General features: G+C 40.0%; 1 protein-coding gene across 1 annotated transcript in view; it reads left to right on the top strand.

Moving 5' to 3' along the window:
* ERICH3 (glutamate rich 3) overlaps positions 1 to 18007 on the top strand; it is a 126881-nt gene that overhangs the window by 70170 nt on the left and 38704 nt on the right. Inside the window, exons 9-10 of the mRNA XM_012173877.4 lie at positions 6711 to 6897; positions 16503 to 16804. Coding sequence (XP_012029267.3) covers positions 6711 to 6897; positions 16503 to 16804 — 489 coding nt within the window. The remainder of the gene's footprint in view (positions 1 to 6710; positions 6898 to 16502; positions 16805 to 18007) is intronic.

The following is an 18007-nucleotide window of genomic DNA, read 5'->3' as shown; positions in this document are numbered from 1 at the left end:
GAAACTTTTCCTGGGTCTTGGATCATGCTTTATTCAACAGAATTCATATGTAATGGCTTTTTGACTGTTGGAAAATGTACATACAATTGAAAAAAGAACAAGATGGCTGAAGGATTTTCTGGGAGATGATATACACTGTGTGATAAGATTGTAAAAGGTTACTAGAGAGTGTTACTCAGCCAAGTGTTATTTTGCATGCCTATTGATCCTAGGACTGACTTTATGTTACGTCATTGGACAATCTTAAATAATAGGATGGAATGGGGACTTAAATAATTGAATCCTGTCCACACAATAATTTTATCTCAGCTTGCCCTTGATTGCTAAGAAAGTAATTGTTCAAAACTGAAAAAGTTGGGTAGCTTCAAGTTGACTTGTAGTTCAGCAATCTTAGCAATTTAGCTGGACTGAAAAGAATCTGCCCTTTTACAAATCAAAACTGTGTGTGATTCAGTGAAATGTGAATAGGTTTTTAGAAGATTTCTGCTTTAAGCAAAAGGGCCTTTAGCATTATGCTTGGAGCAATAAACTCATTAAAAATGTGGCATTTGTTAATTTGTCTTGCTTTTGGATGAGCATAACAATACAATTAATTACTTAGGAACATAGCAAGTGCATCTATTATCATCGTGATTCATGATGTCTTGCAGTTTGATTTTAGACATCAGGCCATAGATTGATTGTGTATTATGTACACCTGTGAAGTCACAGAATATTTTTGCCACTTGTAAAGAGTACAGTTCTTCACAGCAGTTTTATTTACCATTCATCCTTTCAAATAAGGCAGACGTTGGCCTCCTGGGTTCATGTGGATATGAAGAACAAAGTAACTTTTTTCTGGCTCCCTTATAATCCCCTTTCTGCCCTATCTTCTTGTATTTCCATAACCTGATCCTGTTGTAACTATTTGTGCATCCCTCACTACTTCTTCACAAACACGGGAGCTGTTTCACTGGTCCCCCTGCCTCCTCCCATCCCCACCACACACTGTTATCTGATCTTTTCCTGTGCTGTTTTCTTTGTAACAGGACAAAGAATTTTAAATTCAAAATTATATTTTAAATTCAAATCTTACCCATCTTTTAAGATTCAGATTAAGGTTGTGAAGTTTTCTCAGCTGACTTCTATTCTATTTTATCCCTCTCTCTTGATTGGTCATGGTTCTTAGTCTGTACCTAAAACTGAAGTATCTTATTGTACCTTGACTTATGTTAGCTGTTTGTTTTTTTTTCTTTTACTTGTTATTATATATTGATTTTTAAAAAAAAAAATTTAAAAATAGGTGTAGCTTGCATTCCATAAAGTTCATCCACTGTTTTTTTTTTTTTAAATTTTTTTTTTTATTTTTAAGTTTTTTATTTTTTAAATTTTAAAATCTTTAATTCTTACATGCATTCCCAAGCATGAACCCCCTCCCACCTCCCTCCCCATAACATCTTTCTGGGTCATCCCCATGCACCATCCACTGTTAAGTGGACAATTCACAGATATTTAGGAATTTTATAGGGCTGTGCAGTCATTATCACTGTTTTCCTTTGCGCCCACACTTTGACAATGAATCCTCACTGTCATAGGCAGCCCCAGGGCAGCACTGATTTGCTTTCAGGTTCTACAGGTCTGCCTTCTCTGGACATCTTGTAAACGAAATCATACAATAGGTAGGATTTTGTATCTTGCTTCTTTCAATTAGCAAATGGTGTTTTTAAACCTACTATATATAATTTTTTAAAATTTAATTAATTAATTTTTTGTTGTTTGTTTAGCTACTAAGTTGTGTCTGACTCTTTGCAACCCCATAGACTGTAGCCCATCAGGCTCCTCTGTCCATGGGATTTCCCAGCAAGAATACTGCAGTGGGTTGCCATTTCCCTCTCCAGGGGATCTTCCTGACTCAGGGATCAAATCTGTGTCTCCTTGATTGGCTGGTGGATTCTTTACCATTGAGACACTTGGGAAGCTGGAGGATAATTGCTTTACAATATTGTGTTGGTTTCTGCCATACATCAACATGAATCAGCCATGGGTATAGTATTTTTGAGAGTCATCCATTGTAGCATTTATCAATAGTTGCTCTCTTCTCATAGCACTGAATATATTCTATTTTGTGGATCTACCACATTTTATTCATTTACCCAATTGGTAGACATTTGTATTGTTTCCCTGGTGGGATTCCCTGATGGCTCAGACAGTAAAGAGTCTGCCTGCAATGCAGGAGACCTGGGTTCGATCCCTGGGTCGGGAAGACCCCCTGGAGAAAGAAATGGCAACACTCTCCAGTATTTTTGCCTGGAAAATATCATGGACAGGCTACAGTTCATGGGGTCAGAAAGAGTTGGACATGACTGAGCGACTTCACTTCACTTGCACTTTTCCCAGTTTGGGACTATTATAAATCATGCTGTAATGAGTATACAAAGACAAGATTTCTGTGTAAACATCAGTTGCTGTTTCTCTCGAGCCACGTCCTAGGAGTGGGTTTAATGGCCTTCACTTCCTGAGAATGGGTCACACCCTTTCCAGTTTCTTTTTATCTTTGAGGTTTTTTTGTTGTTGTTGAAAACTCGACATTTTAGATCATATATTACAGCAGCTGTGGATTCTGAATTCCACTTTCCCTCTGGAAAGTTATTCTTGGTTTTGTTGTTGTTTATAGCTTATCTAGAACAAATCTGAAGTTCATGCCCTCTTTCCTTGGTATATAGCCATTAATGTCTCTGCTCTGATTATTTTAAATTTTGTTTATATTTTTTAGGCTAATCCCTTAGGCTTGTCTCTGTATTTTCATAGTTTAGTGATCATTCAATGATTTGTCAGAGTAAACACTTTGAGCCAGTATACCCTCTGTCTTCTGCCAATGAATCTCTTTGTAGGTTTATTAGTTCCCTGGAGCTGACATAGAAAATGTTCCTAAATTTGATGACTTAAAACAATAGAAATTTATCATGGTTCTGGAGGCCAGAAGTCTAAAATTAAGGTCTTAGCAGGGCCATGCTCCCTCTAAAAGCTTAAGGGGAGAATCTTTCCTTGCCTCTTCCAGCATCTGGTGATCCTTAGCAAAATCCCTGGTGTTTTATGGCATGGAGCTCCATCACTTCAACCTGTGCTTCTATCCTCACATGTCGTGTGTGTGTGTGTGTGTGTGTGTGTGTGTGTGTGTGTGTCCTCTCCTCTTCTTATAAGGACATTAGTCATTGGATTTAGGAGAAAACAAATTCTGGATAATCTCATCTTGAGCCTTCCTTGATTATATCTACAAAGACTCTGTCTCAGAATAAGGTCACATTCTGAACTTCTGAGTATTCATGAATTTTGGAGGGCAATATTCAACCCACTATAGTGGGTTCAGGAGTACCTTCAAAGTTCAGACAGTTTTCAGGTCTGTTTCAACTTTTATTTTCCACCAGGCTCTCATATTTCCTTTGTACACAGGTGTAAGCTCCCGGTAGGACAGGGATGTGTGACTAGGTTGGGCCTACTTCAATCCATGCTGTTTCCAGTTAGCTGGGGATGTGTGGAAAGCTTATTGAATGTGTCTGTGATTACCTTATTGCCTGTGTCTCCCTGTTAAATTTCTGGCTAGTCTGCTGACCTGTTGCTTGCTCTAATTAGAACTACAATCTCATGGTTAGAAGAACCTCTGACCTTCCCTGTTAATTTGCTTCTGAGATTGTAGATTATTACTCATAATGCCACTGACCAAAGTTTTTTAGTTTTTTTTTTTTTTTCCAAATCAAGTCCTCCTCCACTGACAGTGAAACTGCAGTTTACTTATGGCATGTTCTTCCCTGCTAGAGGGCTTCCGGGTAGTTCTAATGGTAAAGAATCTACCTGCCAATGGAGGAGACACAAGAGATGTGGGTTTGATCCCTGGGTTGGGAAAATCCCCTGGAGGAGGAAATGACATCCCACTCTGGTATTCTTGCCTGGAGAATTGGGTTTTGGAATGTCTAGGGTGAGGCTTCTTCAAAGAGCATTATCAGTTCAGTTCAGTTCAGTTCAGTCGCTCAGTCGTGTCCAACTCTTTGCAACCCCATGAATCACAGCACGCCAGGCCTCCCTGTTCATCACCATCTCCCGGAGTTCACTCAGACTCACGTCCATCGAGTCAGTGATGCCATCCAGCCATCTCATCCTCGGTTGTCCCCTTCTCCTCCTGCCCCCAATCCCTCCCAGCATCAGAGTCTTTTCCAATGAGTCAACTCTTCTCATGAGGTGCCCAAAGTACAGGAGTTTCAGCTTTAGCATCATTCCTTCCAAAGAAATCCCAGGGTTGATCTTCAGAATGGACTGGTTGGATCTCCTTGGTCCAAGGGACTCTCAAGAGTCTTCTTCAACACCACAGTTCAAAAGCATCAATTCTTCAGCACTCAGCCTTCTTCACAGTCCAACTCTCACATCCATACATGACCAAAGGAAAAACCATAGCCTTGACTAGATGGACCTTAGTCGGCAAAGTAATGTCTCTGCTTTTGAATATACTATCTAGGTTGGTCATAACTTTTCTTCCAAGGAGTAAGCGTCTTTTAATTTCATAGCTACAGTCACCATCTGCAGTGATTTTGGAGCCCAGAAAAATAAAGTCTGACACTGTTTCTACTGTTTCCCCATCTAGTTCCCATGAAGTGATGGGACCGGATGCCATGATCTTCGTTTTCTGAATGTTGAGCTTTAAGCCAACTTTTTCACTCTCCTCTTTCACTTTCATCAAGAGGTTTTTTAGCTCCTCTTCAATTTCTGCCAAAAGGGTGGTGTCATCTGCATATCTGAGGTGATTGATATTTCCCCCAGCAATCCTGATTCCAGCTTGTGTTTCTTCCAGTCCAGCGTTTCTCATGATGTACTTTGCACATAAGTTAAATAAACAGGGTGACAATATACAGCCTTGACGTACTCCTTTTCCTATTTGGAACCAGTGTGTTGTTCCATGTCCAGTTCTAACTGTTGCTTCCTGACCTGCATACAGATTTCTCAAGAGGCAGGTTAGGTGGCCTGGTATTCCCATCTCTTTCAGAATTTTCCACAGTTGATTGTGATCCACACAGTCAAAGGCTTTGGCATAGTCAATAAAGCAGAAATAGATGTTTTTCTGGAACTCTCTTGCTTTTTCCATGATCCAGCGGATGTTGGCAATTTGATCTCTGGTTCTTTTTCCTTTTCTAAAACCAGCTTGAACATCAGGGAGTTCATGGTTCATGTATTGCTGAAGCCTGGCTTGGAGAATTTTGAGCATTACTTTGCTAGCATGTGAGATGAATGCAGTTGTGCAGTATTTTGAGCATTCTTTGGCATTGCCTTTCTTTGGAATTGGAATGAAAACTGACCTTTTCCAGTCCTGTGGCCACTGCTGAGTTTTCCAGATTTGCTGGCATATTGAGTGCAGCACTTTCAGAGCATCATCTTTCAGGATTTGAAAGAGCTCAACTGGAATTCCATCACCTCCACTAGCTTTGTTTGTAGTGATGCTTTCTAAGGCCCACTTGACTTCACTTTCCAAGATGTCTGGCTCTAGATTAGTGATCACATCATCATGATTATCTGAGTCGTGAAGATCTTTTTTGCACAGTTCTTCTGTGTATTCTTGCCACCTCTTCTTAATATCTTCTGCTTCTGTTAGGTCCAGACCATTTCTGTCCTTTATCGAGCCCATCTTTGCATGAAATGTTCCCTTGGTATCTCTAATTTTCTTGAGGAGATCTCTAGTCTTTCCCATTCTGTTGTTTTCCTCGATTTCTTTGCATTGATCGCTAAAGAAGGCTTTCTTATCTCTTCTTGCTATTCTTTGGAACTCTGCATTCAGATGCTTTATATCTTTCCTTTTCTCCTTTGCTTTTCGCCTCTCTTCTTTTCACAGCTATTTGTAAGGCCTCCCCAGACAGCCATTTTGCTTTTTTGCATTTCTTTTCCGTGGGGATGGTCTTGATCCCTGTTTCCTGTACAATGTCACGAACCTCATTCCATAGATCATCATGCACTCTATCTATCAGATCTAGGCCCTTAGAGACATGGAATGATTAAAACCTGTTAATTACAAGCAGTGGTTCTTAATTTATTGGTGAGACTTTTAGGTGGGTAGGGGATCAAGAGGGGATCTCAAATCCAGGCAGAACTGAGAATGGACTAAAGATAGAGTGATTCTGCCTCATCTATATATGTATCAGGATGTTTTGAGTCACCGCTTTATTTAAAAACACTACTGAATCAAAAGCATTACTGAGCTCATAGTCACCTCTCATTATGTGCTTTATTGGTAGATAGCATAGCAACATAGAGGTGTGGAGCCCAGAGAGATGTTTGGATTCAAACACTGACTCTCCCACTTACCGTATGATCTTGGCTAAATTACTGAATCCATCCAAACTTAAATTTCTGCATTACAGAAACTAATGATGATAGTATCCACACTTCATATGGTTGTCTAGAAATAATACATCCAAAGGAATCAAGCGTAATGTCTGGCCATATTAAGTGTTCATATAATTTTAGGTTTTATTATTTTATTATAAGTCAAAGAGTTTTATAATACCTTGGAGTATTTGTTATACTATATATATGTAATAGAATGTGTTTTTGTGATTAAAAATTGTCCTCAAGTAAAAAAAAAGGAGATCTAGAAAATAATATTGTACTTATCTACCAGAAAAAATGTGATTTAGAACACATTAGTTCAAGGTCATTTGCTTTCACTAATGTATTTCCTTTTTAAATTCCAGAGACCTTTCAGTTTATTTCCAAAAGGCACCAAGGTTTCCCCTTCAGCCTCACCTTTTTCCTGAATGGGATACAAGTGAACAGGTTAAGCTCCTGCTGTGAATATAAGCATCGAAAAGGTTCCAGACTTGGAGGCAAACGAGGCTACTTCGGGTTTGTGTGTGTCGAGCGATCATCTCCTTGTTACAAGTATGGAAACAATGTCCTTTGGTAGAGGGCAAGTTTTGCTACATGCTCCTTTGTATGCTTTTACTGATGTATTTCTCAGCACAATTTGTTAAGAATCATATTAATGTAGATAAGCCTAAAATATGTAGGGTTAAGTTTGTTTATCACAATCCTGTGAGTTGTATTTAAAGTTATAAGATGAAAAGTAGATTTTCAGTTGTATTATATAGTGGGGATAAAAGCGGGTGGTGTTTCAAATTCTATTTCTTTTCTAAGTCTTCCTTTCCTCGTGATGCTTAAGTTCTGTTTTTAAAAGGAAAGAGGGAAGTTTTTTCCCACCTCATTCCTTGTAGTAATCGATTTTGGGTTGAGCGCCAGAGCATGTGTCAAGCATCCAGCTTATACAATTGGATATTATAGGTTATGTATATTAGAGTTATGCCTGCATTATTGTGTATCCCAATGATCACTTTCATGCCACTAGTTTCAATCTCAGGCGTAAAAAAATACATGTAAACAGGTCACTTCTGACTAGTATTTATCAGTCTTCATATTGGACATTCTATTTGAGATCAGTACATTTTCTTTCAGGCTTTGTTTAACTTTCTCCTGAAAATACTCATGGAGAATTAATTGATTCTGTGCCAAGATAGAACATGGGAGTAAACCAACCAAAGATTCTGACCCATGGAGCACCTTCTGATTGGGGAAGTGCAAGTAATATACCAATAAATCAATGCCAATGTACCAATAGTACACCAACCGATTAATGTATGTTATTCAGTCATCCAGTCATGTCTGACTCTCTGCGACACCATGGACTGCAGCATGCCAGGCCTCTCTGTCCCTCACCATCTCCTGGAGTTTACCCAAGTTCATGTCCATTGCCTTGGTGATGCCATCCAGTCATCTCATCCTCTGATGCCCACTTCTCCTTCTGCCCTCAATCTTTCCCTGAATCAGGGACTTTTCCAATGAGTCAGCTGTTTGCATCAGGTGACCAAAATAGTGGAACTTCAGCTTCAGCATCAGTCCTTTCAAGGACTGATTTTAAGAATATTCAGGGTTGATTTCCTTTAAGATCGACTGGTTTGATCTCCTTGCTGTCCAAGGAGCTCTCAGGAGTCTTCTCCAGCACTACAGTTCTTCGAAGTCAGCAATTCTTGGTGCTTTGTCTTCTTTTAATATATACGAGATGGTAATAAATGTGATAAACACAAGATAAGGCAAGGGAGATAAAAGGAATGGTAAGGGGTAAAGGGGTCAGAAGGCTGTATTCTATTATGTAGGATGAATAATAAAGGCCTCTCTGATGTCTTTCAAGCAGAAACCAGAAAAAAATGTTCTCTTTTTAAAATAGGTTTTCAGGTAGAGGAAAAGCATAGACAAAGTGTGTGAGACAGGATTATGCTTGGTGTATGTAAGCTTGTGTGGTCAGAGCACAAATGAGGAATGGGACAGTGATAGAAGATGAGGTCAAAGAGACAGTGGGGTCAAGTCATGCAGAGTCCTATGGTCACTGCAAAGACCTTGACTTTTATTCTGAGGGGGATGGGAACCGTCTAAGGTAGATTTTGAGCAATGGCCTGTCATGATCTGACAGTAGCTCTTATGGAAAAAATAAACTAGGGAAGGTAGAGAAATGGTGGAAACTACTTTAATCTAGAGGCAAGAGAATGGTGGAAAGAGTTATAAGAAATTAGGTTCTAGATGAATTTTGAAGGTAGGGTTTATAGGATTTATTGATGGATTGGATGCAGGGCATGAGATAAAGAGCTGAGTCAGAGTGATTGAAAAGTTTTTAGCCTGAACAACTTGAAAGATGCCCAGTTAACACAGGAAAGACTGGAAAATGTAGGTTTGGGAATGGAGAGAAGGCATTTTGGTTTTAGATACATTGAGTTGGAGTCAAGTAGAAATGTTGAATAAGTAGTTGGATCAGTTAATCTGGTGTCTGGCAAGATGTCCAGGCTGGAGATATAAATTTGAGAATGGTTTACATATGGATGGCATTTAAAGTCATAAGATGGGATAAATCTGCTTAAGAATGGAAGGCAGAAAGAGAATATGTCTGAGTAATGAGCTCTTGTCACTTTCATTCAAAGGGAAGGAAGATAAAGAGAAACCAGGAAAAAAGCCTAGGGAAGGAAGGCCAATGATTAGACAGAGAACCTAGAGAAAGCAATGTCCTGGAAATGAACAAAATGTTTAAAGAATTAGGCATGATCAACTGGGTCCAAGGTGTGGCTAGGTGAAGCAAAGTGAAGACTCTGGACTGAGCATGGTTTGGTAATGTGTTGGTTATTGGTGATCTTGACACAAGTTGCTATAAGGGAGTGGTAGGAGTGCATGTTTGATTGGAGTGGGTTTAATACACAATTGGAGAAGAGCTGAGACCAGAGATTATAGACAGCTCTTATTAAGGAGTTTTGCTCTGAAGGATGGAATTGGGTGGCAGCCAGGAGTGAGGATGCAGGGGCCCAAGAGGGGCTTAGTATTTTTTAAGATTGGAGATATTATGATATGGTTAAAAGCTGATAGATGGGATTAATACCTGAGGAAAGGAAAGCATTGATCAGGCATGATATAGAGGGAGACATTTAGTGCTTCAGTAGATGAGAAAAGATGGGATCCGGGGCTCGAAAGAAGGTATTAGCCTTAGATGAAGTAACACGAAGAAAGATGGCTGTAGGGCAGAGAGAGATGTAAATTGGTGGATGTTTTTGGACCACCTGGAAGTTCTCTGCTGATTCTTTCTATTTTCTAGTCAAACAAGAATTTATGAGCCGAGGTTAAGGCTAAGGGAGGAAGAATCTGGAAATTATAGGTGAGAGAAGAGGTACAAGTGGCACAGTGAATGGTTTAGGGCAAGTAGTAGGAATGCTGAGGTGTACTTAGGACATACCTGCAGTTGCTTTTCTGTTCCAAGTCAAATATACATTCTCCATATTTGTGGGCAAGTCATTTAACACATTTCTGTTTAACTCACAGGAAAGCTAATGAGTTCGCATACAATCACACATGTGTGAACACGTAGCACTCACTGGGAATTGCTGTATAAATCCAAGCTATAAAATGTTTGGTCCTAAACACTTTCCATGGAGGTTTAATAATCAGTACCAAAATCTGATTGACGACATCTACTCTCCTATTCAATTCTTATGAGCATTTGTACAATTCTTTATGTGATTTCACTTGGTTTCCTCTAGCTTCTTTCTCTGAAATGTTCAAGCTGGAAAAGATTGAAGGCAAAAGGAGAAGGGCATGGCAGAGGATAAAATGGTTAGAAAACATCGTCAGCTCAATGGACATGAATCTGAGCAAACTCTGGGAGATAGTGAAGAATAGAGGAGCCTGGCATGCTGCAGTCCATCAGGTCTCAACGAGTCAGAAACAGCTTAGCGACTGAACAACGTCAACAAATAAACCAGTTTTGATATTTGTGAATAAACTATTCAGTCAGTCAGTTCAGTCACTCAGTCATGTTCGACTCTGTGATCCCATGGACTGCAGCAGGTTAGGCTTCCCTGTTCATCACCAACTCCCGGAGCCTACTCAGATTCATGCCCATCGTGTCAGTGATGCCATTCAACCATCTCATCCTCTGTTGTCCCCTTCTCCTCCTACCTTCAATCTTTCCCAATATCAGGGTCTTTTCAAATAAGTCAGTTCTTCGCATCAGGTGGCCAAAGTATTGGAGTTTCAGCTTCAGCATTAGTCCTTCCAATGAATATTCAGGGCTGATTCCTTTAAGGATGGACTGGTTGGATCTACTAGCTGCCCAAGAAACTCTCAATAGTCTTCTCCAACACCACAGTTCAAAACGATCAATTCTTTGGCACTCAGCTTTCATTAACTCTCACATCCATACATGACTACTGGAAAAACCACGGCTTTGACTAGGTGAACCTTTGTTAGTGAAGAAATGTCTCTGCTTTTTAATATGATGTCTAGGTTGGTCATAGCTTTTCTTCCAAAGAGCAAGCGTCTTTTAATTTCATGGCTGCAGTCACCATCTGCAGATTTTGGAGACCAAAAAAAATAAAGTCTTTCATTGTTTCCATGTTTATGCATCTATTTACCTTGAAGTGATGGGACCAGATTCCATGATCTTAGTTTTCTGAATGTTGAGTTTTAAACCAACTTTTTTACTTTCCTCTTTCACTTTCATCAACAGGTTCTTTAATTCTTTGCTTTCTGCCATAAGGGTGTTGTCATCTGCATATCTGAGGTTATTGATATTTCTTCCTGCAATCTTGATTGCAGCTTGCGCTTCATTCAGGCCAACATTTCTTATGATGTACTCTGCATATAAGTTAAATAAGCAGGGTGACAATATATAACCTTGATGTACTCCTTTCCCAATTTGGAAAAGTATATTGTTCCATGTCCAGTTCCAACTGTTGCTTCTTGACCTGCATACAGATTTCTCAGGAGGTAGGTCAGGTGGTCTGGTATTTCCATCTCTTTCAGAATTTTCCAGTTTGTTGTGATCTACACAGTCGAAGGCTTTGGCATAGTCAATAAAGCAGAAGTAGATGTTTTTCTGGAACTCTCTTGCTTTTTCGATGATGTTGGCAATTTGATCTCTGGTTCCTCTGCCTTTTCTAAATCCAACTTGAACATCTGGAACATTCACGGTTCACACACTGTTGAAGCCTGTCTTGGAGAATTTTGAGCATTACTTTGCTAGCATGTGAGATGAGTGCAATTGTGCGGTAGTTTGAACATTCTTTGGCATTGTCTTTGGGAGTGGAATGAAAACAGACCTTTTCCAGCCCTGTGGCCACTGCTGAGTTTTCCAAATTTGCTGGCATATTGAGTGCAGCACTTTCACAGCATCATCATTCAGGATTTGAAACAGCTCAAGAGGAATTCTGTCACCTCCACTAACTTTGTTCATAGTGATGCTTCCTAAGGTCCACTGGACTTCAGACTCCAGGATGTCTGGCTCTAGGTGAGTGATCACACCATCGTGGTTATCTGGGTTGAAGATCTTTTATGCATAGTTCTTGTCACTGCAGATGGTGACTGCAGCCATGAAATTAAAAGATGCTTACTCCTTGGAAGAAAAGTTATGACCAACCTAGATAGCACATTCAAAAGCAGAGACATTACTTTGCTGACTAAGGTCCGTCTAGTCAAGGCTATGGTTTTCCCAGTAGTCATGTATGGATGTGAGAGTTGGACTGTGAAGAAGGCTGAGCACCGAAGAATTGATGCTTTTGAACTGTGGTGTTGGAGAAGACTCTTGAGAGTCCCTTGGACTGCAAGGAGATCCAACCAGTCCATTCTGAAGGAGATCAACCCTGGGATTTCTTTGGAAGGAATGATGCTAAAGCTGAAACTCCAGTACTTTGGCCACCTCATGCAAAGAGTTGACTCATTGGAAAAGACTCTGATGCTGGGAGGGACTGGGGGCAGGAGGAGAAGGGGACGACAGAGGATGAGATGGCTGGATGGCATCACTGACTCGATGGATGCGAGTCTGAGTGAACTCCGGGAGTTGGTGACGGACAGGCAGGCCTGGTGTGCTGCAATTCATGGGGCCGCAAAGAGTCAGACACGACTGAGCAACTGAACTGAACTGAACTGAACTGTGTATTCTTGCTGCCTCTTTATATCTTCTGCTTCTGTTAGGTCCATAAGATTTCTGTCCTTTATTGTGCTCATATTTACATGAAATGTTCCCTTGAGATCTCTAATTTTCTTGAAGAGATCTCTAGGCTTTCCCATTCTGTTGTTTTCCTCTATTTCTTTGCATTGATTGCTGAGGAAGGCTTTCTTATCTCTCCTTGGTATTCTTTGGAACTCTGCATTCAAATGGGTATATCTTACCTTTGCTCCTTTGCCTTTTGCATCTTCTTTTCTCAGCTATTTGTAAGGCCTTGTCAGACAACCATTTTGCCTTTTTGCATTTCTTTTTCTTAGGGATGGTTTTGATCACTGCCTCTTGTACAATGTCACAAACCTCTGTCCATAGTTCTTCAGGCATTCTGTCTCTCAGATCTAATCCCTTGAATCTATTTGTCACTTCCACCTTATAATTGTAAGGGAGTTGATTTAGGTCATACCTGAATGGTCTAATGGTTTTCCCGACTTTCTTCAATTTAAGTTTGAATTTGGCAATAAGGAGTTCATGATCTGAGCCACAGTTAGCTCCCAGTCTTATTTTTGTTTACTTTATAGAGCTTCTCCATCTTTTGCTGCAAAGAAGATAATCATTCTGATTTCAGTATTGAGCATCTGGTGATGCCCATGTGTAGAGTCTTCTCTTGTGTTGTTGGAAGAGGTTGTTTGCTATGACCAGTGTTTTCTTTTGGCAAAACTCTGTTAGCCTTTGACCTGCTTTGTTTTGTACTCCAAGGCTGAATTTGCCTCTTACTCCAGGTAACTCTTGATCCTCAACTAAAATGCACAGTTCTCATAGGACATTGGTTTTCAATGTTTTGTTAGCTTCATAATCATTTCTCTGAATAAAATCTGTGAACGTCCCAAGAACAACATGTGGTGTCATTAGATGTGTCCCTACTGCAGCTCAGGTGAAAGGCGATTCAATGCAGATTGGTTTAAATGGGGCAGGGATGGACCAGTGAGGGCTACAGCCTTGCTTGTTTGGTTCTGCTCTACTTGAGATGACTTTGTTTATTCCAGAAGCACCAACACTGCAGAACTCCAGTAAAAGTTAAAACTATCCCTCAGGAGATTGATATCACCGATAATCTGTAACTTTTGTCACACCCGTAATAATACCTTTCTTTAGTTATTTTGAGAGACGTGCTTTCCTTCTCCCAGTTTGTTAAAAATGAAGTTCATTTTAATTCATTTAAAAAATACCGGTTCCTTGAACTTTTATTATGAGAAGGAGGGCAACTAAAACAATAGGGTGTTCTATTTTTAATAAGTGATTTGGAATACCTATTTTGAGGTCCTTAGAAAACAAGAAAAGTTCAGCAGTGTTCATTACCAAAGTGTGGAGGTTCCACACTGGTACCCATCCCTCAATCATGGGACCTCTTTGAAGAGGCATGGTAGTTATTTTCAGTTGCTAAAGTGAAACACAGGAAGAAAAATTGCCTAACCAAGTAGAATGCATACTGCTTTGAGCTTCAGTAATCAGAATCAACACCTCAAATTATACTCAGAAGTCAAATAGGTAGTCAGTGACGAGGAGAGCACAGATGTTACCCACTTTGTTTGTCTAATTCCCTTAAGCAGATGGGCCATAAAACGTCTGCACAGGCAGTAGGGAGGCATCAAAGCCTCTACACAGTCACAACATAAACTAAAAGTAACAGCATATCAGAGGCTCCAAATCAATGGATTTGGTGTTGCCATTGATAAGGGAAGAACAGCTTGAACAGAAGGCAATGGTAGTAATCATAGTCTTTGAAGATTCATGACACCTTTATTCCAAGGAAAGCAATGTGCTGAGTACATCATCATTATAGTTGAGAAATACTTTATCATGCTAATATGGGTAAGGTAAGTGTGTTCTTATTATCCCATTTTTCACAGCCCCTGATAGTTACTTTGAGTGCCTATCCATTTAGCCTTGTTTTATGGGGAGATAGTGAAAGGATAAGTGATTAACTAAGTCCTCATATTTGCTACTGCTAGTCTAGGGATGGCTGAAATTTAGTACGATCTTCATTTGAAGAGATTGCCATTAGTTTTGATTCACACTGAGATGATTTTCAGATTTTTACATATTGTTTTGATTCTTCCTGGACTGACAAGTCTTGACTACATTCTAATCCCACTCTAATTGGCTCAGTTCACCAAGAGTTGTGTGACATGGAGAGAAAGAACTGGGTAAAGTTCTAGAGGAGGAGTAGGGAGACCAGTAACTACCAGGCGCCTGTTTTGGGTTACAGATTGTCTCTAGGCCTTGGTAAAAACTTCTCCACGTTGTGTTAGTCTCCGGTGAGAGCGTGAGTACTTGCCCTGGTGGTAAGCCCAGACGTGTGACATTTGTCTATGTAAGCAGTCATCTGAGAAGACTGTAGCTGTAATTTATTAATATGGGTGAGGTGATGGACTCTAATAGTCATGAGCTGAAATCCAGTTTCATCACTGACCTGCTGGGTGAACCTGGGCAAGTCACGGAACCCTTAAAGCCTCAGTTTCTTCATTTGTAAAGTGATGATGATAATTCTTAATTGGTCTGTAGGGGAATGTATCCTATAAGATCATGTATACAAAGTACTTAGCAAAGAGATTGGCACAGAAGGAGCGCTTGATACTTTTATTGTTATCCTAGTCATATTTATTAATGTATATTATCATAATTACAATTCCTATTTTGATGTTATCTTGAGAAACAGGAAAAAAACTATTGAAGAATTTATTGAGCTTAACTTTTTTATAACCGATTTTTTAAACTATTTTTAAACGTCTTAATACATTCATATCATCTGCTGGCTCACTAGATTTGAATTTGAATGACCATATGACCTCTAGAGATCATTACCATTTTCAAAACACAAAAACTTATTGCAAACAAAAATCAACAAAAGTTTGTGGTACAGGTTTCAAAGTTGTTATGTGTTAGTTGCTCAGTTGTGTCTCTTTGCAACCCTATGGACTATAGCCTACCAGGCTCCTCTGTCCATGGAATTCTCTAGGCAAGAATACTGGAGTGGGTTACCATTTCCTTCTCCAGAGGATCTTCCTGACCCAGGGATCGGAACCCAGGTCTCCTGGTTTGCAGGCAGATTCTTTATTGTCTGAGCCACCAGGGAAGCCCACAGGCTTCAAAAGACCATTCTAAAAGTAATGATGACAGTTCTATTACAATAAGCGTTCAGGCTCCTGAAGTATTTGTTTGCTGCTGCTGCTGCTAAGTCACTTCAGTCGTGTCCGACTCTGTGCGACCCTATAGCTGGCCTCCTACCAGGCTCCTCTGTCCCTGGGATTCTCCAGGCAAGAACACTGGAGTGGCTTGCCATTTCCTTCTCCAATGCATGAAAGTGAAGAGTGAAAGTGAAGTCGCTCAGTCATGTCCAACTCTTAGCGACCTCATGGACTGCAGCCTACTAGGCTCCTCCGTCCATGGGATTTTCCAGGCAAGAGTACTTTAAAGGGTGCAAAAATATTTGACTATGTTTCTTAAAAAAAAAAAATCAATTATTTAGATTCAACCTTATATATAAGTCTTTTTTTGATTGTGATGTTGGAATAATAAATTATCAAAGACTGAATGACGTCTTCTGATAACGTTTATCTCAGCTTCCTCTTACTGATAAACCTGAATGTACATTTATCACATAATTCTAATTTAAAGACTTAAATATCTATCTATCTATCTCTCTATCTGACTCTGTGATAGAGCCAAAAATATGCTTTAAGGCACAAAGCTTAGTTTGAGACTATAATTCATAGTTATTAAGTTACTTCCTTTTCTTGCTTTATTATTGTAGGTAAAACTAAGAATATTTTTGTATTTACTTACAAGATTATTATATTAATAAGGAAAAAGTAGTTAATTTGTAATTAACTATGTACACTATGATAAATATGTTTCTTGTAACATTTCTTACTGGGGTAAGAGAAGTAGTCTAAAGATCTTTGCAGTTCTGCTGTGCATAAAGATTAATCACACTTTATGTTAATGTTTTTCCTAGGTGCATTATTGCAATGGGCCTTGACAAAAAATCAACTTCTCCAAAACCCAGGAAAGAAAAGAACACTGAGAAAAAAGAGGGACAGAAGAAAGGTGAGGGGAAACTGAGGAAGGATAGAGAGTACCTGATACCAAGAAGGAGAGATATGGAGGGGAGCAAAGCCTCAGCTTCAGTCATTGCTTCAGCTCAAGAACTACACGCAGGGCTCAGTGAAGTGAGAACTGCTGTGGAAGAAATGGAATGTAAAGAAAAACCAGGGCAAGATGTCTGGGAAGATGACCAAGAAAACATATTTAAATACGGTAATGCATGGCACTGTTTTCTTTTGTTGTTGCTGTTGTTTTGTTAAAGTCTTTAGAATGTAATTATGAAAATTTGCAAAAATATCCATTGAATGTTGTTACTCAGTTTTGATCCTCATGCAACTTTGTTGCAAGGAGGACTCTCCCTGATCACCTTCCTCCACTGTTTGGTGAGGAGTACTATGTGAGTTGGGCTTCCCTTGTTGAGTTGGGCTTCCCTTGTTGAGTTGGGCTCCGTTGGTGAAGAATCTGCCTGCGATGTGGGAGACCTGTGTTCTATCCCTGGGTTGGGAAGATCCCCTGGAGAAGGGAAAGGCTACCCACTCCAGTATTCTGGCCTGAAGAATTCCATGGACTGTACAGTCCATGGTGTCGCAAAGACTTGGACACGACTCAGCGACTTTTCACTTTCACTCTGTGTGAGTTGTCTTAGAGGAGGGCTGCCTAACTCCAGGAGGTTGGAGGTGCATGTAGGGGAGGCAGGGGAGAGTTTGTGTCTTGTGTGGGCAGAGGCTCTGTTCACTTCTGCAGGGAGAGACCAGAATTTCGCTTACTTTTTTTCAGTATCTGATGTATTTGAACTGTGGTGTTGGGGAAGACTCTTGAGAGTCCCTTGGACTGCAAGGAGATCCAACCAGTCCATTCTAAAGGAAATCAGTCCTGAATATTCATTGGAAGGACTCATGCTGAAGCTGAAACTCTAATACTTTGGCCACGTGATGCAAAGAACTGACTCATTTGAAAAGACCATAATGCTGGGAAAGATTGAAGGCAGGAGGAGAAGGGGACAACAGAGGATGAGATGGTTGGATGGCATCACTGACTCAATGGACATGTGTTTGAGCAAATTCCGGGAGCTGGCGATGGACAGGGAGGTCTGGTGTGCTGCAGTCCATGGGGTCACAAAGAGTCGGACATGACTGAGCAACTGAACTGAACTGAACTGATGTATTTACTTTGATGAAATTGATACTTTGGCATCAGGAAGGCACAGCCTGTGTGATTATACAATGAAAGAATATTCCATAACCAAAAACATTTGAAAATATAGGCCTGGGGTCCTGGAGCCTGTCTGCATTTCTTTTTTTTTTTTTTCTTCCCTTACCTTCCCTCTCTTCCCCTTCCCTTCCCTCCTCTCCTCCTTCCTCTGCATCTTCTTCCTTCTAATCCTTCTCTTCTGCCTCCTTCTTCTTTATTTCCCCT

This window comes from Ovis aries, chromosome 1 (genome assembly GCF_016772045.2).
Source record: "Ovis aries strain OAR_USU_Benz2616 breed Rambouillet chromosome 1, ARS-UI_Ramb_v3.0, whole genome shotgun sequence".
NCBI lineage: Eukaryota > Metazoa > Chordata > Mammalia > Artiodactyla > Bovidae > Ovis > Ovis aries.
Note: the sequence above shows the minus strand (reverse complement) of the source record. Positions and strands in the feature narration are given on the sequence as shown.